Source organism: Trichechus manatus, unplaced genomic scaffold, assembly GCF_000243295.1.
Source record: "Trichechus manatus latirostris isolate Lorelei unplaced genomic scaffold, TriManLat1.0 scaffold00141, whole genome shotgun sequence".
Taxonomy (NCBI): domain Eukaryota; kingdom Metazoa; phylum Chordata; class Mammalia; order Sirenia; family Trichechidae; genus Trichechus; species Trichechus manatus.
In genome coordinates this window covers 4,829,876-4,857,280 of record NW_004444077.1, presented here as the reverse complement: position 1 = coordinate 4,857,280, position 27,405 = coordinate 4,829,876, and the positions used below count along the sequence as shown (strand labels likewise).

The 27,405-nt window shown below is 42.5% G+C and overlaps 1 protein-coding gene across 1 annotated transcript in view; it reads left to right on the top strand.

Annotated features, from left to right (window-relative positions):
- The window catches only part of FAT3 (FAT atypical cadherin 3), a 593,682-nt gene extending 568,467 nt beyond the window's left edge, over positions 1-25,215 (top strand). Inside the window, exons 22-25 of the mRNA XM_004385557.2 lie at positions 13,207-13,360; positions 15,356-16,011; positions 20,282-20,395; positions 24,566-25,215. Of these exons, the coding sequence (XP_004385614.1) occupies positions 13,207-13,360; positions 15,356-16,011; positions 20,282-20,395; positions 24,566-25,188 (1,547 nt within the window). The 3' untranslated portion in view covers positions 25,189-25,215. The remainder of the gene's footprint in view (positions 1-13,206; positions 13,361-15,355; positions 16,012-20,281; positions 20,396-24,565) is intronic.
- The last annotated feature ends 2,190 nt before the right edge of the window (positions 25,216-27,405 follow it).

Below are 27,405 nucleotides of genomic sequence, written 5' to 3'. Positions count from 1 at the left end.
CTTTACCCAGATCTGTGTTGATGTAAACTAGGTCAGGCAGTCTCCTGTTCGAAGGCTTTGCCACCTCCTAACAGCCCAACCACTGATTCCACTTCAGCGCCTTTGCAGAGCTGCTCAGCAGTAGTGTGATTAGCAAATTTAACCCTTCCTCACAAATCACTTAAAGATTCTGCTGTGCATATTACCATCTAATGTTTAGGAAGCCCAACTCCAAATTTAGAGTGCATTTTATTACTAGAATGTTATAAACTGTCCATGAAATGATGCACTGCCCAAATACAGATACCAAAGTTATTTAGACTTGCATATGTTACTGCCACAGTGAGGGCCAAGTACCCTGGGGGGAAATTTCTGCAGTCTCAATTTAAGAAATCTCTTTGCTGTTTTTACTGTCTCAGCAGTATATGTAAATAAAGGGTTGTTATGGTGCCATAATTCCCGAATGATGGGCAGTAACTATACTTCAGTGGTTCTATAAACCAGCCCATTATGACAAGTCATGGCCAGTTTTTCACCAGGCAAAACAATTCTGCTAGTGTGAGCCGTCTACAATATATAAAAGGAGCATATAATTAAATTGGATTGAAATAGAACACCATTCCATGTCAAATGCTGGTTACAAAGCCACAAATCATAACATACTTTTAACGATGGCAGGACGTTGTTTTTGCTGGCAAAGCTATGAGCTTCCACAATGGGTTATCTTTAAAATAATACTAATAATCACTGTATTAAGGAAAAGGTCTATGGGATCATGCTCTCCAGTGTGCATTTTAGTTTCTTTCAAAAATTGCCATGAAATCTTCAAGCTAAGTGTTCAGTGAAGATATATCAATTAAATGACGATGGCCCACATCAGAAAGAGCACTTTCCTCTATTTTGTCATCTCTCTTAGGTTTTACCAAATTTCATCACTGAGAACCTACCTGCTGTAAACTTTTCACATGGCCCAAAGAACTGGCTTTCCTCTCCCAAGGGACCAACCCAGCCTGTACAGCATACTCTCTCAAACTCTTCTTTGTCTCCCTGCTTCCCACTACCCCCTGTGACTAGGCATGGGCTTGGGATATCACTACAGGTACTTTCTTTCAAGGTGAGGTAGCCTCTTACCAGTTCAAGTCTCTCCTCGGTACCTGGGAGTTTATATCTTCCTAAAATGGAGAAAGTGTCTTTCCTCTCCTCCATCTACACAACTCTCTACTCTCAAGAGCCTATTGCCCCTCATTTCAACATCTCTTTAGTTGGGGGGCATCCCTGGGTGGCGCAAATGGTTAACAGCTTGGCTACTAATCAAAAGTTGGTGATTCGAATCCACCCAGAGGCACCTGGAAGAAGGGCCTGGCAATCTACTTCTGAAGGATCACAGCCGTTGAAAACCTTATGGGGCACAGTTGGAATCAACTTGATGGCAGCTGGTTTGGTTTTAGTTGTTTTTTTTTTCTTCTGAGGGACCCAGCAAAAACAGTTCCCCACCATGGTGACTTCAGTGGTCCCAGCCCAGTGGTCCTTATCTCAGCAGACCCCTGGGCAATCTGGGGCTCTTACACACAGCAGTGCTAAGCCCAAGGCCAGAAAATGCCTTGCCAGGAAATCCACAGACAGCTTCTGTTGCTTCTCTGAGAGGGGGAAGATACGAGATTCCTCTTCGGATGTGTGAGGAGATGCCTACCTGCTTCCTGGCTATAAGGATGAGGTCTTTAATTCTAAGAAAAGAGGAGAAAGAATCCATTTTCTTGCCTCCATTATCTGTTCATGTCAGAGGAAGTTTTTCTAGGTCCCTGCATCCTATCTCTAAATTACTGAAATTGGTGCCAAAAAAAAAGAAAAGAAAGAGCCAATTATCTGGCCTTTACTACATACCAATGAGCTACGTAGCTAATAATAATCTTGCTTAAAATAAGGGAAAGCCCGTCTTAGTTGTGAGTGATAGTTTAAAATGAACAGTAAGAATGAGTCTTTCATGTAAATATTTTCATGCCTCAAGAATTTCCTCTGGCAGGCAGGGAGGTCCAAGAAGCTAATCACAGAGGAAGACAGTCTTGCATCCCCAGATCAAAAGCTAGGATGCATTCAGTATTCAAAGAGGAAATATGAGTAGAGAAAGTAGAGAGAGGTGCTTAAAATGTGACTCCATGTGCATGAGAATGCTTATAATACAAGTTAATTGTTGGATCATCTAACTGTTGCTGGACGCCGTACTATGTGGTGCACCAAAATTCCGGACAAATATTTTACCAAAATCATCTCCATGACTGATGGAAAATGCTAGAATGTTGGTCATTGGCTTTCCTGGTGACAGACTTCACTATCCAACTGTGGCTTTCCCAGCACGTTGTTCCAGAATATCCAAGTCCTTGAGCAGGCAACCCACAGCAAGAAGCATTTTCTTTCAGAGAAACAGAATTCTTCCCCAACCACCCCCAAACCCAGTCAAACGCTTGGCATCAAGAGTAGGGAAGCTACGTCTGCTAGGTTGGAATGACATGGTCAGCATGTTTGACCAGTGTTATAACTCTGGCTATCCCAGGATCAAGCCATGAGAAACCCAGGGGATCAGAGCCCAGAATGCTGACTTATATAATAAGAGTGTAAATATGACTCTAAATCAACCACAGAGAGAAGGCTCTCTCTTAGTAAAGCCTTGCAATTACACGTATTTCATAAACATGAACTGGAAATAGCAACCACCATGGAGAAGAAAGGGCCTGGTCCCATTCTGACCCCTGCATTTCTAGACCCAGTGGGCAGGAAGCAGCCCAGTGAGCTCCCACAGTCTGAGTCTGAACCTAGAGTAAAGAGCACTCAGTCTTCCGTGCCTGTACCTTATCCCATTCAGCTAAACCCCATTAAGCAAAAACTTAGTTGAGGCTAAGCTGTAATTTGGCAAAACAGTGCAGCAAGCAAGGCAATCACCAGGCCAGAAACAGTCAATGAGACAGCTTTGCATGAGACTAGAAGCCTAACTCCTGAAATGAAATGGTGGGTAAAATCTTAATTACCATGTATTAGACACTTACCATGTGCTTGGTACTTTAATAAGTGCTCACCTTGCAAGCACTTATGTACTATGCATTTAGTTTGCACAGCAACGCTGTGGGATGGGTATATGCTTCAAACCCCCACCGTTTTACAAAGAAATGGGCCAGAGAGGTTAAGTAACTAGCGCAGCCAGTAAAGTGAAGCCAAGATTTAACCCAGGTTTGTGGAACCTCCCTCACAGGCTATGCTCTTCAGCCTTGCTATGCAAAGTGTGTTCCAAGGACTGGCGGCATCAGCATCACTGGGGATGTTAGAAATGCAGATTTCTGCCAATGCACCTCATGCACAGTCACTACCCATCTTTCACTGGAGGCTTGCATGTTACTATGATGCTGAACTGGTTTCAGCGGAACTTCCAGATTAAGACAGACTAGGTTTCAAGTAAGGCCTGGCAATCTACTTCTGAAAATCAGCCAGTGAAAACCTTATGGATCACAATGGTCCAATCTGCAACTGATCATAGCGATGGCACAGGACCGGGCAGTTTTTTCTTCCATTATGCATGGGGTCGCCATGAGTAGGGGCCAACTCGGTCGCAGCTAACAACACATCCCAACCCAGACTCGCTAAATTAGAATTTGCATTTTGACAAAATCTTCTGGTGATACTCATTTCTCTCCCAGTCTCTGAACTTCCCTGAAACCCGAAAACATTCCTAGTTCCTTTTTGTTTTCTCGTATTGTATATCATGGCTCTCAAACGGGTGTGCATCAACATCACCTGAGGACTTTGTTAAAATGAGACCTTGTTATAGATGAGTCTCTTGATTTTTAAGGAAAAAGGAGAGAGAATATTGTTACTTGCCTCCATCCTCTGTTGTCCATATCAGAGGAACTTTCTGCTAGGTCACTAGATTGTATTTGCAAATTCCTCAAATTTACTGCCAAGAAGATTTCTCAGTGAAAAGTTTGAAGAAAAAAAAAAAAAACCCAAGCCTATAGGATCAGAATCTACAAGGGAAGAATTCAGGCATCTCTGTTTTTAATAAGCCTCCAAGGTTGTTCTGTGCACATACAAATTTGAGAAGCACTTGATATTTGGGAATCCCAGCAAACTTTGTATTAGGAATACGAATCAGTAAATTCCAAGAGAAGTGTCTTAGTCATCTAGTACTGCTCTAACAGAAATACCACAAGTGGATGGCTTTAACAAAGAGAAGTTTATTCTCTCACAGTCCAGTAGGCTACGAGTCCAAAATCAGGGTGTCAGCTCCAAGGGAACACTTTATCTGTCGACTCTGGAGGAAGGTCTGTGTCATTGATCTTCCCTTGGTTTAGGAGTTTCTCTGCTCAGGAACCTCAGGTCCAAAGGATGCGCTCTGCTCCTGACACTACTTTCTTGGTGGTATGAGGTTCCCATGTGTCTCTGCTTGCTTCTCTCTTTTATATCTCAAAAGATTGGCTTAAGACACTATCTAATCTTGTAGACATCATCAGTGTAACTGCCACTAATCCATTTTATTACATCATAGTAATAGAGTTTACAACACATAAGGAAATCACATCAGATTACAAAATGGTACACAATCATACAAGACTGGGAATCATGACCCAGCCGAGTTGACAGATATTTTTGGCGGACACAATTCAATCCCTGACAAGAAGTAAGCAGACATAAGACGTTCAGAAATTGAAAGTCAGATGTAGAGCTTACTTTTGTTTTTTAATTGCTTTAATAGGAAGATTAACTTTTTTCACAAAATAGGAGTTTTGGGTGACCCTGAGCCCTACTTCAAAGATAGAAGTAATAGTGTCTACTCACTCTCTCAGCAACTGCGGGTATTCAGTCTGTCAAACTGCATGAAACAACAAGTTCTTGGATGTTGCATATAGTTGAGTATAGAAGTGTTTGTAGCAACAAAGTATCCTGTGCTACTTCGGGTCATGCTTTGCTGGGTATTTGTGTCCTTCCCTTGTAAGGGCCTAGATAAATTTACTCCATCAAATTGTAATTTAAGTGCCTGCTTTGCACCAGGCACTGTGTTAAATGCCGTCTTTATAACAAGTGGTTTGCACTTGTGCGTCCCCCTGGCCTCACAGCCAGCTTAAGAGAGCCAAACATGGTTCCCCGTTTGTGCTCAGCCCACTGGCACACCAAGTGCAAGAGGACAGAGAAGGGAGAAGCCAGGTTCTCACTGAATATATTATGGATATAATTTGTCTATGCTTTGCAGCTTATGAAAAAAAAATGGGGCGGTGACTTTTCATCTAAATACTGAGTTAATCTTTATGAAGGATCTTTATCAACTAGTCTTGACCTTGCCTTTATTTCCTGCTTCATTTCAAGGCACAATCCATTTAGTACTTTGGTTCCAGATCTCAAATACTGCATTTCAAATGATTGCTTTATTTATCATCTTAGCAATTAATATTTATCGAAAATGTTAATGCCTTGGAAAAACCTCATGGTGACAGTATTAATAGTATAAATACTAATGGAAAAACTGAAAACAAAAGAACAGGCGAGAAGTTGAGCATTTACTGTGTGCCCAATGTTATTAACACATTAGAAGTTTCCAGATCCTCAAAGAACATATTAGAGGCTCAATCCAATATTACAATATGAAATGTAAGCCAGCTTACATCCTTGGGAAAGTCACAGGTCTCCCTTTCGAAGGTTTTTCTTTTACAGGGTTTATAAGGCATTGTATGTGCCCTGTGTTGTGTCTGAAGAAAGAGGAAGAGTCAGAGTGACTGAAGTTGAAATGGCAAAGTAAAGATGGAGGTCATGATCAGCAGCTGAGCCCATGCCTACCTGTGGTTCTCCCATGATGATGCTTGCACCAGTTTTCTCACACTAATTGAGACTCTCAGGGACTAGAGGTTCGAAGGTTTCCCAACATTAGGCTAAAAGCCAAGAGTGAAAAACTCCCATGGTTTTCAGTTGTTTGGTTTATGGGCATCACAGAGATAAAGCTTATTTCAGAATCCACAGTAATTATAAGAACCGCAACAATAAAGCACCTCATGATTGTGTGCGGCATTGTGGTTGATGAATCCAGAAACTGTATTATCTCCTGTGAAGTGAGTATTAGTGAGTCTCATTTATCTGTTAAAAATAGGGAGGTTCCTAGAGGTCAAGCCGCCTAGCAGTGATCTCCCCCAGCTGGAAGGTAACAGCCAGGACTCAAACTCACTTCCAGGGCCTTACCATTACATCATAGCCGCCTCCTCAAGTCATGGAAGTTTTTGGAATTTCTAAATGAAGTCCATAATTCAGCAAGCATAGTGGCTGACGCTGACTTCAGATCCCAAGTGCTTGTTGCACACTTGTCATTATTTCCACCTTTGTGCAGCAGGCAGATGTTTCTTTATCAAGGCAGCCAAACCTTATCAGAACCCTATGTTTACCTACACCAGCGAGCAGAGCAAAGGGTGGAGGCTTTACCTAGATGAATCAGGTTGAAAACTACTAAGAAGTCAAAGGAGTAAGATAGGAATTATCTTGATTATTTGCTTACACAGCCTAAATTACACTATATAATTGTTTAGGCCATTTCTGTTTGTGCATTTAATAGGTTTTGCAATGTTCTTCTCTGAGCAAGGAAAGGAGGGGGCATCTTAAGTCCATCTGGGTGCAGATTTTAAAACCATATGCATCTACGTTTAGTAAAAGGATTGTAAATAAGACTGCAGCTTTGAGGCAAGGCTTAAAAATACGCTTCTCATTTTGCCAGGATTTGAGGGGAACAAGCTATGAAAAAGAAATTTTTTTCATGATTTTTTATTTTTTACATGTATTTCAATGCTAGTAGAACCATTGTCTTTTAAAAACCTAGGAACCAGTATAAAATGGCATCTGCCACTTACTGGCTGTGTAGCCTTGAGCAAACCATCTTATTTCAGCCTCAGTTCCCTCATTTGTAAAATGACTTTAATAGCAGTATTTATGGTATAGGGTAGCTGTCAAAAATTAAATGAGATAATGCATAAAAAGGTCTTAGCATTTTTCCTAGCACATACTAAGGTGGTTTTTATTGTTAATGATTTCCGTACTTGACATTCTCCCCACTCTAAGGGGAAAAAAAAAAAAAAAAAAAAAACCCGTTTAAATAAGATTTTGAGATTATCCACTGAAATTTATTTTTTATTTTATATTTACAACAATGTTAAATATTGTTATAATTAAGTAATGTTGGATAGCTCTTGAATTCTGTTCCCTTTACTTGTACTTTATATGAACATACAGTAGTGCTTGAAAAGAGCAGAAACTTTGTTACGTATTATCTTTATTATTTAATGATTATTTGGCACCCAGAAGGGGTTGATGACACTGGCCATCTCACTGTGTCTCATCCGCTCCCTGGAGAGCAGTGGGGAGTAACTAAGAGCCCCTTCCTCTTATTTCTAGCAAGTAATGAGTTCTGGTTCACTGACATTCTCCAATGCTAATACAATCTTGTAGAAAGATTTAAGAATCAGAAAGCCTGAATTCAAGTTCAAACTCAATCACTTACCAGCTGTATGGCCCTGAGCTAGTCACTTAACCTCTCTGACACTCCACAGAGTTAGGTTGTTAACGGAGGCCTCTTCTTTTTCTTCACAGAGTTACTGTGACCCATCATAGAATACCTGAAAGAGATTTCATAACACTAAAGCATTAGATCACTTAGTATGATTATGGCAGGCTTACTGATATTATAATAATTATTAATAATAAGGCCTAGGCCAGGATAATGAGATCATAAAACTGTGTGAGAACAGGTTAATTTTGATTAAACCTCTTTCACAAAAGCTGAACAATAAATATCACTCTTTTATTTAAAAAATAAAAGCAAAAAAACTAATCTGTTTTTGAAAATCCAATTGCTCATTATGTTAACATAAAAACTCCTCCAAATTTAAAGTTCTAAAAGCAAGATTTCTTCCAAAGCGTGTCTACTTGCTATGCCCCATGGGTGTGACATTATGAGAACAAGTCTTAGACAGTTTGCTTCTGTTTTTAATAAGCAAAGGAATCCAGATAGGGAGTGTAATGAAGAATGGTTGTTAAACATACAGTTCAGGACAATACTGAACAGTTCAGGACCCTTGAGCCAGACTGCCTGGGTTTAAATTCATACAAGCTCTGTGACCATGAATAAGGAAATCAACTTCTCTGTCCCTCAGTTTCACGTCTGTAAAATAGGAATAATAATGGTACCTCTTTTATAGGCGTATTTTAAGAATTTAATGAGTTAACTTATGTAAAGTGCTTAGCACTGTCCTTAACATATAATAAATGCCCTAAGTGTTAACTATCATTAATATCATCATCATCATCAAAATGGACAGCAAGTTTTCTTAGCTATAGAACCAAGCTCCTTGCCCTGAATTGTGCATGGTTTGCCCCAGCCTAGGTCTAAGGCCCCCACTCTATGTTCTCATTGCATCCTGTGCCAACTATCATGGCAGTTTTATAGTTGTCTGTGTGCTTACAGATTGTGTGTTTCTGTCTTTGTATTCCCAGTGCCTGCTACAATCCCCATTCCAGCGGTGCACTGGTAAACCAGCTCTTTAAAAATAAAAGCCCTGATTTATAGTGTTTGCCAGTTTCTGTGTTGTCAATACCTGGACCATAGCCCATGTCAGGCTGCTAGTGGTTTAATAACTGGTCTGCCAGATTCCTGAATATTTAAGAGTAGGCTCTCAAGACCCTGTGAGCTGGGGAACACCACTACCTATTACTTAGGCACTCAGTCAACGTGAATAGGTTAATCAGTCAAGCTGGCTGCTGCATCAAGTGGTACTAGATATTCCACAAAAGATAATGAAAATGACAAAATGCAGAATGAAATGTGAGTAAAATAGTGCACTAGAGGTAGTGCCTTGTTTTAAATTCTGATTTTCCAAGGCACAGAGACATCAAATCACTTCTCTGCCATCATAAAAGAAATCAGTCCCACAACCGTAGTTAGAATCCAGCTTCTATGATAGTGACTTAAATGTCCCTCATTTCCAGCCATCCTCTCTTCCCCTCCCACAACCCTGACTTCCTCTGCTACAGTTTTATTTAAGAAGTTGTCAGCGGCTTACAGAATAGAAGCTGCAGAGGGAAGAGTTTTACCTGAGTTTACCTACCTTGCCTTAGACTTCCCATTCTTGACTTCTCTCCCTCCTGGTCATTGACACACTTTCTGGAGTCCTGTACTATGGTTTTCTGGTCCATAATTCATCCTCACAAGTTACTCTTCCTTGAAGTAATAGGTTTATCCCGTGGAGGAAGGACTAGCCAGATGACACAAAGAAGCATTTTTCCCAATCGTCCCTGCTTTCAGCAATCCCCAATTGCATCAAAGTGAGCAACTTCCCCCACTGGAAAACAGTAAGCCCAAGTCAGCGTACTTGAAAGCACGTGTATCTCAGACTACTGCCTCCTGCTCAAGGACTTCAGGCAGGCCTTCTTTGGACACAGTGTGCATCAACAGTGGCCTTTGTTTAGCTCCCTGGCATTTCATTCAAGAGTCCTTTGTCCCCTTATGTGTGTGTCTCTCTCTTAGTCTCCACCTCTGACCTTTTTTGCTTTCTGGTGCCAGAGAGGCTGCGACTACACAGTTCCCGCCTCTTGGGAATGTAAATATTTCTCTCCTGCCTCATACACCTGCCACCTGAAGATGAGTCTTCCCTCTCTGACCTTATGAACACACACACAATCATAATATTCTGTATATGGAGTTCTGTAGAGAGTGGTCTTGGTAAAATGTCCATGAGATCATATGCTATTTTTAATTTATAGATTTTTTTATCTTATATCTATAGAGATCAATCTATAAAATCCCAACATCAGTCACTGACCACTTGGAGAGCAGACTAAGAGTCCTTCAAGTAAGAATGTGTATAGTTCTTTCTCGTATTTACAAAAGATCTTAGAAATGAGAAAAGCCTAATTGGTCATTTCAAGTTAATGATGCAGAACCCCACTGCAATGTAAGTAAAAAGAAAACAAACAAAAACCCCATTGCTGTCGAGTTGATTCCGACTAATAGTGACCCTATAGGACAGAGTAGAACTGTCCCATAGCATGTCCCAGGAGTGGTTGGTGGATTCAAACTGCCAACCTTTTGGTTAGCAGCTGAGATCTTAACCACTGTGCCATCAAAGGTATTTCTAATAAGTCAAACCCATAGAGATGCAAACAATTGGAAAGGAGATGATACCAACACAAGTTCGGAGGTGCAGGCAGACTGACAGATAGTAAGGAAGACAGTAGACAAGAGAGGCTCTGAGGAACCCAAATTCTACCTGGCAGAGGGGAAAGCTGAGGACTCAAGTATTGGAAGTATTGGAAGTATCAGGCACCTCTGAAGAGAAGGTGATGGAGAGAAGTGTTTAAAATAAGAAGATGTGATGGAAGTCTGTTTAAGGGGCAGTCACATCCCCAGATTCCCACCTTCCCTCTGCACAGCCAGGCAACCGCTCCTAGAAGAAACTATATGCAGGGAGAAAACTTCAAAGTTGAAGTGTTATCAATATCCTCAGAGTGATAAGAGAAAATATCGTAACCACAAAACAGGAACAGGATAGTATATGTTTTAAAAAGGAAACTCTCAGCAAACAAAGAAAAGAGCTCTTTGAAAAAGAGAACAGAAATGAAAAACTCAATAAAAATTTCAACAGATAAAGATGACAAACTCTCAGAAAGTAAAGCAAATACCTACAGACATGTAATATACAAGAGAAAAGATACGAAAATTAGAGAAAGTCCAGGAGATATGAGACTCAAGCAGTAATAATTCCATAAAAACAGAACAGAAAACAAAGGGGAAAAAATCATCAATGAAATAATTAAAGAAAATTTCCCCGAGTTAAAGGACAAGAATTTCCAGATTGAAAGGATCCACTGAGTACCCAGAACTAATTGAAAATAGACCCACAGTAAAGTATGTTGTAAAATCTCAAGAAATTTGGAGCAAAGAGAAGATCCTCCAAGCTGTTGTAAAGAAAAAACAGGTCACATACAAACTTTCAGAAACCCAAATGACTTTGGACGTCTCAATAGTAACATGGAAGGGGTGTTAGTTCCCCCCTAGAATTCCTTACACAACCAAAGTATCAAAGAGATGTAAGGGTGAAGTAAAGACATGTTCATCTGTGAAGGTCTCACAAAACTACCTCCTATAAATCCTTTCTCAGGAAGCTACGGTAGAATGAGTTCTAAAAAAATAAGAGGGTAAAACAAGAAATAGAAAGACATAGGATATAAGAAACACAAGTTCCAACACAGAGTGGTAAAGGCATTCCTAGGAGGGCAGCAGCACAGCAGGGCAAAAGGGCAACCCGTTCAGAGTAGAGCTGGTCAGAAGGCCTCAGGACAGGCTTCTTCAGGGGATGAAAATGGAAGACACCAGATTCACCTAAACACGGAGACCTGGTCAATGAGGAGTTTGGAGTTGAATTAACAATGCTGTTGTTAGTTGCCTTCAAGTCTATTGCTAGGCCTATCTTCTTAGGTGCCTCTGGGCGCAAACCAGGGCTTCAAACAGATTCTTCGCAGTTTAGTCATGGCCAAGGAAGCAAAACCAGAACAGGAACAATAACAGGTTGATGCCCTACTAGATACTTAACCTGTTAGAAAATAAGGGCCGTGTATGCATTGCGTTGCAACAAATCTCTTGCTCTTTGAGCAGAGTCAGAAACAGCGGTGCTCCACTCAAAGATGGCGGCGGACCCCGCTGCTTTGAATGTGTATCACTCCCCACAGTCCTGCCAATAATCCAGTCTCAGGCATCATGCTCCTGAAAGGGCTCACTACGTCTTTTCTTTTCTGAGTCTCTCATTCTAGGGCTTCGACTTGTAATTTTTCCTGTTTCGGTTATCGTTACGGATCACCCACATTGTAAAAATTTGGGTCTGTTCCAGTTTCGCTTCCACTGGCCATGACTGAACCAGTTCCAACTGGTTCAAAGCCCTGGTGCAAACTACCAGCCTTTCAGTCAGCAGTCGCGTTCTTAACTGTTTGCACCACCCAGCGACTCTGAATTAACAATGAGCAAGTAAAAACACAGACAAAAAACAATTATTAACTCCAGGGAAAACAAAAAGTTGTACATGAAAATGATCATAGTCTACTCCATGGCTTTCCTGTAAATAATGTTTCATAGTTAGTCATAAAAATGTAAACACTGATTGCTGAGTTAATGAAAATTGCAATATTACAATATATTGTGAGGTGGAGAACATCAGAAGAGTGTCCCTATATGGTGGGGACCAAAGGGTGGAAATAAAAGACAGCTAAATTCCACTTTTTATAGTGGTAAGCTCAAACTAAAATAATCACAATAGTAGCAAAATATCATTGACAGTAAATGTCAAAATACTGAAAGGGATGCCCAGGTCACCTCTAAGGAGGGGATAATGGGAGGGAGGCTGCTTCTCTATAAAATAAACCTTTACTCTTTACTATATGTGTATATAGTTTTAATAAATATATAAAAAAAAATAAACAAGTCTTAAGTTTTGTTTTTTTTTTAAGTAGGGAAAAAGGAAACTTTACTGATTATTCATCCTTTCCCTTTCTGAGAGGTAGATAATACTTTCTATTTTCTCTTAGAATCTTAATTAGTCCAATATTTAATATTCTTTGCAGTGGGGATATTACTACCTATTTCCAAACAGTGGGTTCATGAGTAAAGAAAGGGTAAAAGATGTAAAAATCAGGCTCCGAATAGGGAAAGCTGGGTGACAGCTGGACTTCTTCCATTACCCTGTGAGTGTATGTCAACCTGCGATTCATCTGAGTTTACAGATATCCTCAATTTATCTCTCCAGGTGGGGGTTTCAATTATTGACTAAAGTGGGAGGACACGGGATAGGAGTGAGGTCTAGGAAAGAAATGGGCAGGGTACAAAGGACAAACTACTTTTCCCTTCCTTCTGTGGTAATAGTATGGTGGGGAAAGCATCTTCCTTCCATCTCGGTCTCTGCTCTTTGAGCCTGTACTATGCTCTCTAGCATTAACGTATGTAGTTAATTCGGTGAATTTTTGTGGACTGGCAGAGGATCCAAACTGTTACTTGTAGCAAGATGTGTTCTGAGTTCAAAATAACCTGTTCACTATCTTTGGAACATGAGTCCTGCTTCAGATTTGGTTCAACAAGCAATTAGGAGGACACATTATGGCTGAGTCAGAGCACTCTGAGCGTTCCCAGCGGTGTCTAGCCACGGCTCATGAGGTCCTCTGTTTCCCCAGGCTATCAGTGTACCTGTCTCTCACAGTTTACCGGGAGAAACTGTGAATCTGAGATCACAGCCTGCTTCCCAAACCCCTGCCGGAATGGAGGATCCTGTGACCCAATCGGAAACACTTTCATCTGCAATTGTAGAGATGGGCTCACTGGAGTCACGTAAGTAAGCTTGTGCAGTAGTTTTTCTCTAGGCTGCTGCTTGCTTCTAGGAAAATAAATCAATAAACAACTAACTGGGATAAAATATCTATCACTAATGTGGCAGGCAAAGGGTTAATACACTTAATATATAAAGAATGATTACAAGGAACTGAAATGTTAACAGGTTTATCTCTGGGTAGTGGGGTTATGGGTAATTTGTTTTTTTTGTTTTTTTTTTTTACTTTATACTTCTCTATATTTAAAATTTTTGTGTAATTAATATATATTCTATAACTAGGAGAACAATTATTTTAAAGGAAGTTATCCATGACACTTAATATTTCCAATATAATTCTGAGGCAGACATACCACCCATTTCCCCAGAACCCATTACCTGGTCTCTGCTGTCCAGCATTTTACAATCATCCTGAGAAACTAAATTTACCTTTCCTCTGCAAACGTTTTTCCCCCAGAAATAAGGAAAATTAAAGTGTTAGCCGGTTGGAAAGGAAATGTTTTAAGATCTTAGTAAAGCACCATTTTGAACCATCCTTGATCATTTTAGAAGTGTATATATATATAATCTTAGCCAACTTTGAAACGTTGGATATAATTTAAAGTAATAAAGCTGCATTTATTTTTAGATGATCTGTGATTCGGACTAATTTCCAACTGACCAGGCTTCAATCTGTTCAAATTAGGGAAGTTTGATTTCATTTTAAAGGGTGGATGGTGAAAAATACAGGTGATTGGATCTTTGAAATGAACATATCAGAACGATTGCTGAAGCAGAGAAAACACAAGGAGGAAAGAAGGTCTATGTTCTCAAATAATGTTAAACTAAGAAAGAGCAAGACTTTAATGTTTGCTTTAGAATTATACTCAAAGCGAGTATTAAAAAGGCATGGATTGCTTTACAGGGAATAAAATTATTTAATTATTTCATTAGAATGCTTTTGTCATTTTCTCCTAATATCTGTATTAGCACTGACCTTTAACATAAGCACAGAATGGAGAAGAAATATAGATGTGTAGCTCTCATACCACCCATCTACCCCTTGCCACCCCTAGCTTCCCAAAAGGACCAAAAATGACTATAACCACTAGAGGAAAATGCTAAAACCAAAGCCTTTTTCCTCTCTGGTTCATAGCTCTTTAACTGCAATTGTACAATCTCAAAAGTTCTGAGAACTGAAAGGGTTTTGGGTAAGTTGGTGGCAAACTAAAAACCTGGCCAAAACTACTCTGAGGCTAATTTATCATTTTTATTTCCTCATTTAGTATAAATATCCATGTGTTTCACTGTAGAAACACTGATACAGTTGACTATGGGCTCCTATGCCAGCCCCAGAGTCCCTGGGTAGTGCAGACAGGCTCCACTGCTCACTGAAAGGTTGGAGGTTAGAGTCCACCCAGAGGAGCCTCAGAAGAAAGGCCTGGCAAACTACTTTCGAAAAATCAACCATTGAAAACCCTTTGGAGCACAGTTTTACTCTGACACACATGGGGTCCCCATGAGTCAAAATCGACTCAAGGACAACTGTTTTGTTGTTGTTTTATTTTTAATGACAGCATCAGTTTGGGGGGGGGGGATATTACATAATTAGAGAGATATGCACCATAGACCTTTCTAAAATTGCAAATTTTTAATATTTGAAACACATCTGGGTTTGTAGACCTCTTCATAGCATCTGTTGTTATTTCTCTTTCTTCTCCTCTCCCCATCACGGCCTTTCCCCTCCTCTACCTGGGTCGAATCAGAACAATTGGGGGAGATTGGGTTTTAGGAAGAAACACTGTACCTCATGAGGATGACTCGGGGCCATGGGTGGGCCCATAAATGCCTAAATTATCGCCTTCTCCAACACACAGCATCTTTGTCACGCTCCATCTCTTCCCTTTAGGAGCTTTATTTTCTTTTAAAGTTGTTAGTCTTTATTGAGCCCCAGTATACAAGCCTGGGTCTCCAGGTCCTGATGTTTGGGAGGGACTTTGTGTGTTTTGGGGCCGTAGGTGTGAAGAGGACATCAACGAGTGCGAGCGAGAGGAGTGTGAGAATGGGGGCTCCTGCGTCAACGTGTTTGGCTCCTTCCTCTGCAACTGTACGCCCGGCTACGTGGGCCAGTACTGCGGCCTGCGCCCGGTCGTGGTGCCCAACATCCAGGCTGGCCACTCCTACGTGGGGAAGGAGGAGCTTATTGGCATTGCCGTGGTCCTGTTTGTCATCTTCATCCTGATTGTCCTCTTCATCGTCTTCCGTAAGAAGGTCTTCCGTAAGAACTACTCCCGCAACAACATCACGCTGGTGCAGGACCCTGCCACGGCCGCCCTGCTCAACAAGAGCAATGGCATACCGTTCCGGAACCCGCGGGGCGGCGGGGACGGCCGCAATGTCTATCAGGAAGTGGGGCCCCCACAGGTTCCTGTGCGCCCCATGGCCTACACCCCATGCTTCCAGAGCGACTCCAGGAGCAACCTGGATAAGATTGTGGATGGGCTGGGGGGCGAGCACCAGGAGATGACCACATTCCACCCTGAGTCACCCCGCATCCTGACAGCCAGGCGGGGTGTGGTCGTGTGTAGTGTGGCCCCCAACCTCCCAGCAGTGTCACCCTGTCGCTCGGACTGCGATTCCATCCGGAAGAATGACTGGAATGCAGGATCTGAAAGTAAGTAGGCAGTGGTGCATCTTTGTTTATTCCACAGGTGTTCACGGGAATGCCCTGTGCATTCCCCATGACATGTTCTGTCGTTTAATTTTCACACCAGCCCTGCAGCATTGCTCTTGTTATTATCCCCGTTTAAAGATGGGAATAATGAGGCTCATAGAGGGTAATACATAACAACTAGTAAGAGCAGTCAGTACTCTATTGCAGGTCTGCCTGACGCTAAATTTCACCCTCTTCTCCCAATAGCACATTAGGCGGTAATGAAAACTGCAAAGTAATATAAGTGATATACAGAAAGTGCACTCTCGGAGGTCAGAAGAAGAGATTATTTCTAGGCAGAGTGAAGACTTGAGGGAAGCAGAGGACCATCTGAGTTGGACCATGCTGGATTAAAGGGTCTGGGGAGAGGAAGGCATTCCATATAGAGGGACCCACATGATCAGAGGAAAAACAAGGCATTCTATTTAGCTGAAATTCAGAGTCCCTGAAACAAAGAGTGTGAACTACAAGGATGGAAAAGTGGTCTGGGCCAGATGGTGGTGTTTCCCTCTCCTTTTGGCTCCACCCACTGGTATTCTAGGCACAGGGAAGAGCTGCAGGTGCAAAGGCCCTGGGGTAAGAAAGCTTGTTCTGAAGGACTCAGAGGAGGTCAGTGCAATTGGAGCTTGGTAAGTGTCTTAGGCTGGGTTCTCCAGAGAAACAAAACCGGTAAAGCATATAAATATATATAGAGAGAGATTTAGATCGAGGAAACAGCTCATGTGACGGTAGAGGCTAGAATGTCCCAAGTCCATGGATCAGGGTAGAGTCCTCTCCCAGTTCACACAGCCGCAGAAGCTGGTGAGCCCAAGATCAGCAGGCTGAAGAGCAGGGCTCCTGTTTATAGGCTGTGAAGGTCGATGAATTCCAAGATCGGCAGGCAAGACCACAAGATTTCTCCTGATTCACGTAGTTGTAGGGGCTGGCGAACCCAAGATTTGCAGGTCGGAGATCAGGGCTCCACCCACAGGCTGTGAAGATCATCCAATCCCAAGTTCAGCAGATAAGCTGACAGCTCAAGTCCCAAGAACCAGAGGTGAGATGATAGGAGGCAGCCCCTGGATCCAGAGTGAGGAAAAATCCAGAACGTCTGCTTATATTAAGATGCAGGCCACACCCCCAAGGAAAATCCCTTTCATCTGATTGGCTACTCACAGCATACTCAATCAGGGGAGTGATCATATATAAACACTGAGAATCACGGCCCAGCCAAGCTGACACACAATCTTAACATCACAGTGAGTATCAGGGGAGAATGAACGCATTTTAAGAGCAACACCATTGCAGTTTTTTAAGCAGGTTAATGGCATGATCCGATTTAGAGTTTCAAAAGATGTGTCTGGCTGATCCATGGATAAGAGACTGAACAGGACCAAAGAAAGAAGGAAGCAGAGAGACCAGTTAGATGGCCTCTGTGAACATCTAGGTGAGAAATGCTGATTGTTTTCCTGCCCTAACAGCAGTCAGAGTGAGACTAAGGCAAGCTCTGTTGCAACATCTGACTTTTCATTAGACCAAATGGCTTTGTATTTGAGTAATAGTCATGCCCTGGGCAGCAGCGGTTTCTGAAGGCTGTGATTACTATATGTTGGGCTGGAGGGTGAGGAGGCAGGTTTCAAATGGAGATAGAGCACATGGATATAAAGGGTGACTTCATGGAGGAAGGGGGCATTCCTACTGGTGTCTTTAAGCATGAATAAGTTATCTGTAAAGTCCCTGGGTGGTGCAAACAGTTAATATGCTCGACTGCTAGCTGAAAGGTTGAAGGTTTGAGTCCACCCAAAGGTGCCTTGGAAGAAAGGCCTGGCGATCTACTTCCGAAAAATCAGCCATTGAAATCCCTGTGGAGCAGAGTTGTACTCTGACACACATGGGGTCACCGTGAGTCAGAATCGCCTAGAAGATATCTGCAGGGAAACTATTGGAGAGGGCCTACCAGAAGCAGGAAGTAGGTTGATGAGTGTAGAGGAGGTATGAGGGGTTTGTTGAGGGATGTGTGTGGTTCCGATGTTTGGGAGAGAGGTCAAGGCTAGAGGCAAAGGTTTGAACATCGTCTGCATGGAGGATGGTGGAATCTCTATGAGGGTGAGCTCACAGAGGGAGCAAGAGTGGAGGGAGGGAGGTACAACTAGGCCTCCAAAAGAACCTTGGAGAATGCCTGCATGTGGGAGGTGGGCAGAGGGGAGGGGCCAGAAAGGGAGACAAACACCTGCCAACAAAGAGAGATGAGGGACAGAGGAGAAGGCAGCTGTGCAGAGGCTGAAGGACAATAGAGTATCAAGAACATCAGCAGTATCAATACTATAAAATCGTCAAGGAGGACACAGCTAGGAAAAAAGAAAGAAAGAAAGAAAACTACTCAGCTTGATGCCTAGAAGATCCTTAGTGATCTCAAGAGAGTTTCAGTGGTATCATCAAGGCAGAAGCCAGATTGCAAGGGTTAAGGAGGAAGAGATTTGGTGAGAAAGCAGAGGCCGCAGAGGAGCATAAACCCGGCACAACTGTGTGCTGCGCGGTGCTGGGTCATCTCTTTAAATCCTCCCAACTGCCCCATGGGGCACTGTTCACCAGCCCATCATCGGACAGGGAGAAAACTGGGGCTTGACCGGTTCAATAACTTGCCCAAGGGTGTGTGACTAATAAGTGGAGGAGTCAGGATTTGAACCTTAGGAGGTCAAGCATGAAGAAGGGAGAGGGATAGCAAAGGAAGAGGGTTTCCTGATGATGGAGGAAGGCTGAGAATGACTTCTTCCTATTTCAGTGCTGCCCCAATCATGCTATTTGCTAATTCTGTCTTTCTGTATACACACTCATATTTTAAGTAGTTGCCCTTGGGTTTTAGCCTTAAGTATATCCCCTCTCAAGTTCTCTGTAGAGTTAGACTTCACTACAGTTTTGCCAATCCGCTAGCTAATTAGAAAAGCTCTTTTTCATTTAGCGATGAAGAGAAAGGTTTTGAATAAGTGGAGGAGTGGAGAGAGGAGTTTTATGTCTGGCAGCGTATTCACAAGGTGGATCATCTGTCATTTCCTTCATTGTGCTCAGTGCTAAGCCGTGTGCATCTTATGCTGTTCTGAGGCACATCTTCATATTTTCTGCTGTATGGCTGTTGGGAGGTGAATTTCTCCCAGGCGTCTCTCTCCGCTTATATCAGTTGTTTATCCAACTCATCATTTTGCTGTGGCTTCAGCATGTGAGAGCAGACGCAGAGCCACCATGCCTGCTACTGACATCACCCTTTGTGGAAGAAGCAGTGATTTCTGTGACCACCAAAAAGAACAACTGTTCCCTTAATCACAAGTCTGCGTTTCTTTGTACCATCATGTTCCCTGATGCTTTGAGGCTCTTCCTGGTGATCATCGCCCCTCACCTCCCTCCCATTCATAATGTAACAGCTTTATTTCCAGAATTCACCTCAGGCCAAAACTCAGATTTCCCCCCAAAGTATTGTTGAGTTTTTATGGAATACATTTCCTTCTTTGTTAAGCAAGGCAGTTAGCTGGCAAGACAATCTCTGGATGACTAATTCATTTTTCACTTGACAACCTCAAGATACAGGCTGTTTTATTGCTTCTTTTAGTCCATCAAATAAGAAGGCAGCACCACAGAATGTGTGTTTGCCTGAGTGTGTGTATGTGTTGTTCAGGCTGTATATGTATCAGCAAAGAGGAGGAAGTGCGTGCGTAAGAACACATCCATACCCGCTGACTGCCCCCCACGCAGAACATGGTCATTCCCAAAAATAATGCGACGCTGCCCTCTAGAAGGCCAAGCTGAAAACTCCACTTGCTCCCTAGAGAAGGAAGTTAGGATAAATGTAATGGCATTCTTGCCTATAAAATATTTACTCTCATTTAACCTGGTGTTGGCACCACATCGGTTCGTGTAAATGATTTAAATTAACTCTGAATGGCAAAGAGCAGCCTAGCCACTTCATCCCCGCTTCACTCTTCCCTTTGTCACTTCGCTTTGAGGAGGGAACAGCTACTTTCGGCTGTCAGCTATTTGGAAGCTCATTTACCATGGGCTGAGGGCTTCGAATCCATAATGTAAATCACTTGATTGACATACCTTTGCCCCCAATGGCACATTCAATTTTCTGTTGTGGGGCTAAATGATTTTCTCCAAACCAATGAAAGAGCCCAGAGAAGGGAACTCTGGAGGGGCAGGGCTGGAAATTTGCACAAGGTAACTAGTGTCATCTCTGCTTTCTCTGTGGCTGTCCATGAAGACAAAGGGGTTGATGACGCGGGAGAAGTAACCTGCTTTGCAGGCAGTAATAAAGGCAGCAATTCGGAGGTTCAGTCCCTCAGCTCCTTCCAATCAGATTCCGGTGACGACAATGGTAAGAAGTCATCAGATTTTGCTTCGTGGGGATGGGTTCTGCTTCCTGCGCTGGCGGACAGTGGTGGGGAGGAAGGTGATGCAACCAGCTTAGTTTGTTAACCTGTTCTTGGAGTTTTGAGTATGTTCACAGCCTTTCGATGGACTCCGTTACTGGAGTGTCCTTACTGAAGAAGCACTATGGATCTGCAGCTAGGAGCAGGTCTACGGAGCTACCTCAGGGGTTGATGAAGTTCCCTTGGCCCTCCAGTAATAAGTTGTCTTTGATATGGTTCACGATGGAGCTACCTCATCCCAAAAAATGCTCTCTAGCAAACAGTGCACTTTATTTCTTTGTTTTAGTTTTACTGGTGATCTCTTCCCTCTTTGAATCCAACCTCCCATCTTTAGAAATTAGTTCAGAGGCAACACCTCCTTCCCGTCGGAGGAGTGGCATTGTCATTCAACTGAACCCTCCTTATCCTGTCAGACCCCTTGCATGGTGCACACAGTTAAGCACTTGGCTATTAGATGAAAGGTTGATGGTTCTAACACACCCAGAGGCATCTCAGAACAAAGACCTGATGATCTGCTTCCAAAAGCTCACAGCCTTGAAAGCCCTATGGAGCACAGTTCTACTGTGAAACGCATGAGGTCACCATGAGTTGGAATTGACTTAATAGCAACTGGTATCATCCTTTAGTGACATGGGCCTTTGGAGAATCTATTAAAAGCTATGGATCAGGTCCTTAGAAAAATGTACACACACCCAAAATGTTGCACGCAATTCCATGTGATTCACGGGCCTCACTGACTCTCCCAAGCTGCTCCCTCTACCTCTTGTGAATCTGTGTTTATAGAGAAGGTTCTAGTGATGGACTAGGTTTTCTGAGCTGAGGAGCCAGCTTTGGAGGATGTGTTGGTCTCCCCAGAGCAAGGGAGGAGAGCAGAAATGGTCATAAACAGTAAGAGATTACCAAGAACAATTTCAAATAGTCATCCACAGAGACAGGCAGCCTTACTCCAGTCTATACATTAGGTCATCTTACCATTTATCAGCGATCAGCAAAAATTGGATGTTTATTGATTTGTGTAATCATTCACCCCATAAACCCTTGCTGAGTTTCTCCTGTGTGCTAAACCCTATGCTGGGCATGGGGAGTACAACATGAAAAGGACATTGTCCTTGCCCCCAGGGTAAATAAAGGAGCAAGTGAGTTCTGAGACCATAGAAGCAATTATGAAAGTAAAATATTCTACCTTTGTGATCGCCTGCCCCCAAGTGTCTTCCACCTCTTTCCCCAATACTTGGAGCTCCTGAAAGGTACAGACACCTGCGTCTCTTACTGCTGGGATAATCAACCATGTAACAGTGGATTTCTTCTGACCATTTTCTCAGTTAGGATAATGGCTCACCTCCAGATCTTTGTGCTGCCTTTTTTTTTTTTTTATCCCCAGCCAGAAGAAAATCTGTAGCTGATTTTCATTTTATATAGAAGCAACCAAGAACATATAGCTTCCAAACTCTAGGCACTAGCTCCAGCAATGATGCCTGGTTGACTGTTCTCACGGGCTCTGTTGTGTGTGCCCTGAGGGTCACATACTTGAACCTCATGCTTAGCATTCTGGTTGGTCCCAACTAAAGCAAATGGTGTTAGGAATTTTCAGCAAATTACTTTTAACCTGAATCATCTCTCTACAAGCCACTGGCATCAGGTCCTCGTTGTTGTTTTTGTGTGCTGTCCGGTTGATACCAACTCATAGTGACCCTATAGGACAGGGTAGAACTGCCCCATAAGGTTTCCAAGGCTGTAATCTTTTTAGAAGCAGACTGCCACATCTTTCTCCTTTGGAGCGGCTGGCAGCTTCAAACCACTGACCTTCTGGTTAGCAGCTGAGCGCTTAATCACTGTGCCACCAGAGCTCTTTATGAGGTGCTTAGGCAACCCATATACCTGTCACCATGAAGTTGATTTTGACTCATGGTGGCCTCATATGTTGCAGATTAGAACTGCACCATAGGGTTTTCGTGGCTATGAACTTTCAGAAGTAGATCACCAGGTCTTTCTTCCAAGGTCCCCCTGGGTGGGTTCAACCTGCCAGTCTTTCAATTAATAGCCCAGCATTTAACCAGGTGTACTACCCAGGGACCCTTAAGGCAATCCATTTAGACCATAGAAATCTTCCTGGATTGTAACTGAGAAACCAAATGCTGATTTCTATCCACATTTGGACCCAGGGACAGGCTAGGTGGGAGCTGGGCCTTGGGTCATTTTGGGCTATGGGGGGCATCATGTGAGTGTGAAGCTGTCAGTCCTACAAAGGTTATCCTCCACCACTGGCATTTGGAGAGGGGCTTGGAACAGCATAACTGACCAACAAATAATTATCCCTGCAAATAGTGAGGTCTTCCTCTGATAGCCTGTGGGAGTTGATAATGAGAAATTAGCATAAGCAAGATGACCCACTGCCTTCCACTGGGCCAATCAGCATGAGTTTATGACCCAAAAGCCCCTGCCAATCATGCCTTTCAGGAGGAATGGCCCCCAGTTTGCTGACATTTCTCCTCCGTTCCAGAAATCCCTGGGACCCCCTAGATAGAAGTGTCCATTGAAGCACCACCTAGTGATAGGATTGTGGGAAAGCTTTGGGTGTTTGCATGTTGCGTCTTTGTTGTTGCTGTTGTTGTTAAAAGAAGTTAGCAATATGTTTAAAATACACAACTAACCTGAAGCTATCCTTCCCCTCCCTCTCACCTGCTTTTCCTGACCACAAGCATCCATAGTGACTGTCATTCAGCTTGTCAACAATGTAGTTGACAATATAGAAAATGAAGGTATTTACGTTTTTTCTTCCATAGCATGTCTTTGTCTAAAGAGCTATTCTTTTGGAAATTTTGATCCCTTATTACTTTGGATTAGGGGAGATTTTAATCATCTGGCAACAGAGGGGGCAGTAAACAGGTGGTTTCAAATGAGATGCTGGTTGTTTATTGATTAAATTTTACAAAGCTGAAAAAACAACTGGTTCGTAATTTTTTAAATATCGGGGTACTGTTTTGGTTTTTTTTTTTTTAAATCCCTTCCAAGAGAAGAAGACCCAATTAGTTGGAGTCCAGATTAATACTAACTTCATTCTTACAATTGACATGTATTCATTAAGCACCTACTATGTGCTGGGAACACTTAACTAATCATTCATAGTTACAATATTATGGGGATTGATTTTATTAGTGCCTTAATAAGACTACAGCCTGGTATGGACGGGATTTATTTTTTTTATTTCCTATTCATAGTTACAATATTATGGGGATTGATTTTATTAGTGCCTTAATGAGACTATAGCCTGGTATTGACGGGATTTATTTTTTTTATTTCCTAAATAACAATGGAGAGAATTTAAAAAAGCTAAAATTAGTCATAGCCCGTAGACCTTTCGGAGCATATTTTTGTTTTGGTTTTTTGTTGTTTGTTTATTTAAAATGTTCTATTTTGTCCCCCCTTTACATGGCTTGGATTTCAGTTTTACTTTTCACTTTATATCTAAACAGTGTCTGTCATGGATCAAGGACAGAACTACAACCGAGGTGACTCTGCCAAGACTCCAACATAACATTTTATTTATGCATTTTGATTTGCTAAGTCCGTTCTTACCCTTTCCTTCTCCCTCCATCCTTTCTGAGTTCTTTGATCTGAATTTTGCATGCTCCAGGTGTCTCGTGTGCTCAGTACTGAGGTGAAAGCTCCACCAGCATTCTTCCCCCAGCCTCATCCCCTGCGTGTGACTCATCCACTTGCCTGCAAATCCCCCCGCCCTCTGTGGTCCATGGTCCAACTGGTTCCCTCTCCATGAGCATGCTGCCAGCCTTGCTCTGCACGTAACGTGTGGATAGGGAGAGGGGTGGGGTGGGGGCCTTAGAACTTTGTTCCTCAGCACGCCCTTGCTGGCCATCTCTCATGGCATGGCTTGGTGTGAGGCTCTGCAGCAACCAAACACCATCTCTCAGAGCTGCCATCGCCTTTTTTCCCCTGCCCCTGTGATAGGCCCTTGTAAGGAGCACGTGGATGACCCTGGCTTCTTAGGGTCCCTTGGATGTTAAGGCTTGCATGTCAGGTCCCTTCTCTGCTCTTCTCCCAGTCCTGCCCCAGCTCCAGCCTGAAGGAAGTTAACTGTCTTGGCTTTTTTCTCACAGCCTATCATTGGGATACCTCCGACTGGATGCCAGGCGCCCGCCTATCGGACATAGAGGAAGTGCCCAACTACGAGAACCAAGATGGAGGCTCTGCACACCAGGGCAGCACACGGGAGTTGGAGAGCGATTACTACCTGGGCGGATATGACATCGACAGCGAATACCCACCCCCTCATGAAGAGGAGTTCCTGAGTCAGGACCAGCTGCCCCCTCCCCTGCCAGAGGACTTCCCGGACCACTATGAGGCCCTGCCGCCCTCCCAGCCTGTCTCACTGGCCAGCACGCTGAGTCCAGACTGCAGGAGAAGGCCACAGTTCCATCCAAGCCAGTACCTCCCTCCTCACCCGTTTCCCAACGAAACAGATTTGGTGGGCCCACCTGCCAGCTGTGAGTTTAGTACTTTTGCTGTGAGCATGAACCAGGGCACAGAGGCCACGGGACCAGCAGACAGTGTGTCTTTATCCTTGCACAATTCCAGAGGCACCTCGTCCTCAGATGTATCGGCCAACTGCGGCTTTGACGACTCCGAAGTAGCCATGAGTGACTATGAGAGCGTGGGGGAGCTCAGCCTCGCCAGCCTTCACATTCCATTTATTGAGACTCAGCACCAGACCCAAGTGTAAAAGACACGTCTCAGGTGCTCTGCGCTGTTTGTTAGAGAAAAGTCGAAGGAGATTGGCTGGGCTTATGTCTCAATGGAGAATGGTCTGTTGAGCAAGAAGGAAACAACAGTATTTTCCACTAGGAACTTCTTCCCAAGTAATACTGTCACAAGCAAGCTTGATTCTAACTAGGTGAAAATGAAGGGCTCAGAAATTGTTTCTGTGAACCTGGCAGTACGTACCTACCTTCATGGCAACGAAGGCATACCAAGTTTTTAAAGGGAGAAAAATGATTTCACCCACTAAGTTACATGGTAGCTCTTTGATCGCTTTGTGCAGTATTGTGCCCTGGACAGTGTTACAGAATCAATCCAGCAGTATTATTAACTGGCAACAATCAAAGAGGCATTGTTGCATGTAACGTTGAGCCAATGGAGTGGGGGGGGGGAGTGAAAAGAGTAGTTATGATTGTTGGAAAGTCAGTCTCTTAGGTAAAAGACAAGAGGAACAAATATAATTATTAAACCAACAAGAAAATGGGCTGAAGCCTTTAAAGTCAACTCTATTTTTTTTTTTTTAATAAGCTGCACAATTTTCAGCTATAAAATTAGGTTTGGGTAACGTGTTTACTATGCTCAGTTATTTCTTTTTATTTGTTTTAAGCATCCAATATAATATAGGTGGGTTTTATGATCTTTGAGAAAGGTATCAATGAAGAGCAACGTGAGGATATTTGGGTGCCATTTTGAGGGTTGGGGAGAAGGTTAACATTGTTCAAACATTAGAATGTGATTATCTGGTTTTGTTTTTTTCCATTAGATATTCCTGGCTGGAACTGCAATTCTAACATTGCTGCAGAAATTGGCCTTTGTTCTGAGACTCAGAAAATGAAAGAAAAAAACTAGTATATTGTTATCTAAAATGAGAGCTATTTAAGAGATTAAACAGAATTCACAAATTCAGAAAAATACATATATGATATTTTCAGAGTTTTCAGGCTAGATAATCACATTTCTTGATAATGCAGGTAAAAGGTGCTTTTTATTCTAAATCGATAGCATCAGCACTATAAATGCAATTATGTTTAAAAAAAAGAAGAAAGTAGATTAGTTGCTGTGTATAAATTATAATAGTGTCTGTGTGTGGGCCTACATACAAATATGTGCTTGCACTCAATAAGGCTGCTCTTGAGGAAGGCTAACGTGAAGGTTTTGGGATGTGGACCATGTTGAAAACCCTGCCAATGAGGCTGAACTTCCAATTTCTCTGATCTCTATGATGTTAGAGAAACACCAAATGCCATATTTTTACTCTGGTTCAGTTGACTTTATTTTGGTACCGCCATTTCTATTAACACAAAACAAAACTGTGCTTTTTAAAAACAGTATTTTGTTACAATTTTCCAGTTCTAATCTCTATTTGAAAAATATGTCATGTTTAATTATACCCTGGGATTCTCCTCTCACCTGACATACAGGCTTTGGCCATGAATTTCCAAAATTGACGGGAGAATTATTCCACTGGAAATACAATAACACAATACTCAAAACTTCAAGCTGACAAGTTGAGTGAAAGACTTTCCTCTTTTGTTTCGATCACATTATGGCCGCGCGTGCAGTGGCCGTGGTAAATAAATGCACATTTGCACTATCTGCTTAATGAGCAAATCTCTGTGTCCGCAGTTTCAGATGACATATGGCATTGGTGTGTAAATTGTACTGTCCCAAGTCTGCCTATCATCCACTCAGACACATTTTTAGTTGTTTCAGTTGTATTTAATCCACTTACTTCTTTGTAAGAGTCAGTGTTTCTGAACCGTCCCTTGGAGAATTCCCTTTTCATTCCCCAGCTTCCTGAGGAAGTGGACACACTTGACAGGTTTTTCAGCCTTTCTGCTCTTCCTGTCTCTTGGTCACATCTCCTCGCAGACGTATTATCTGCACCGTGGTCTTGAAATAAATTGATTTCACTAAGGCTGCTTTTGAAAATAAAGTCTTTGGTATTTTTCTTATGTAAGAAGTACATTTGCAAGAATCACGGAGACAATGACAAACTAACGTTCTCGAATAGAATCACTGTTATACTTTTAATAATGCAATGACATAGAAAGCATCAAAGTAAAACCAACAATTCATTCCTTGCCCCTAGGAAATATTAGACCAAGATTAATGCTGGCAGCTCACCACTGCTTACACAGCATCTCTTCGAGGGAGAAGGCCTGACTGACACCGTAATGAA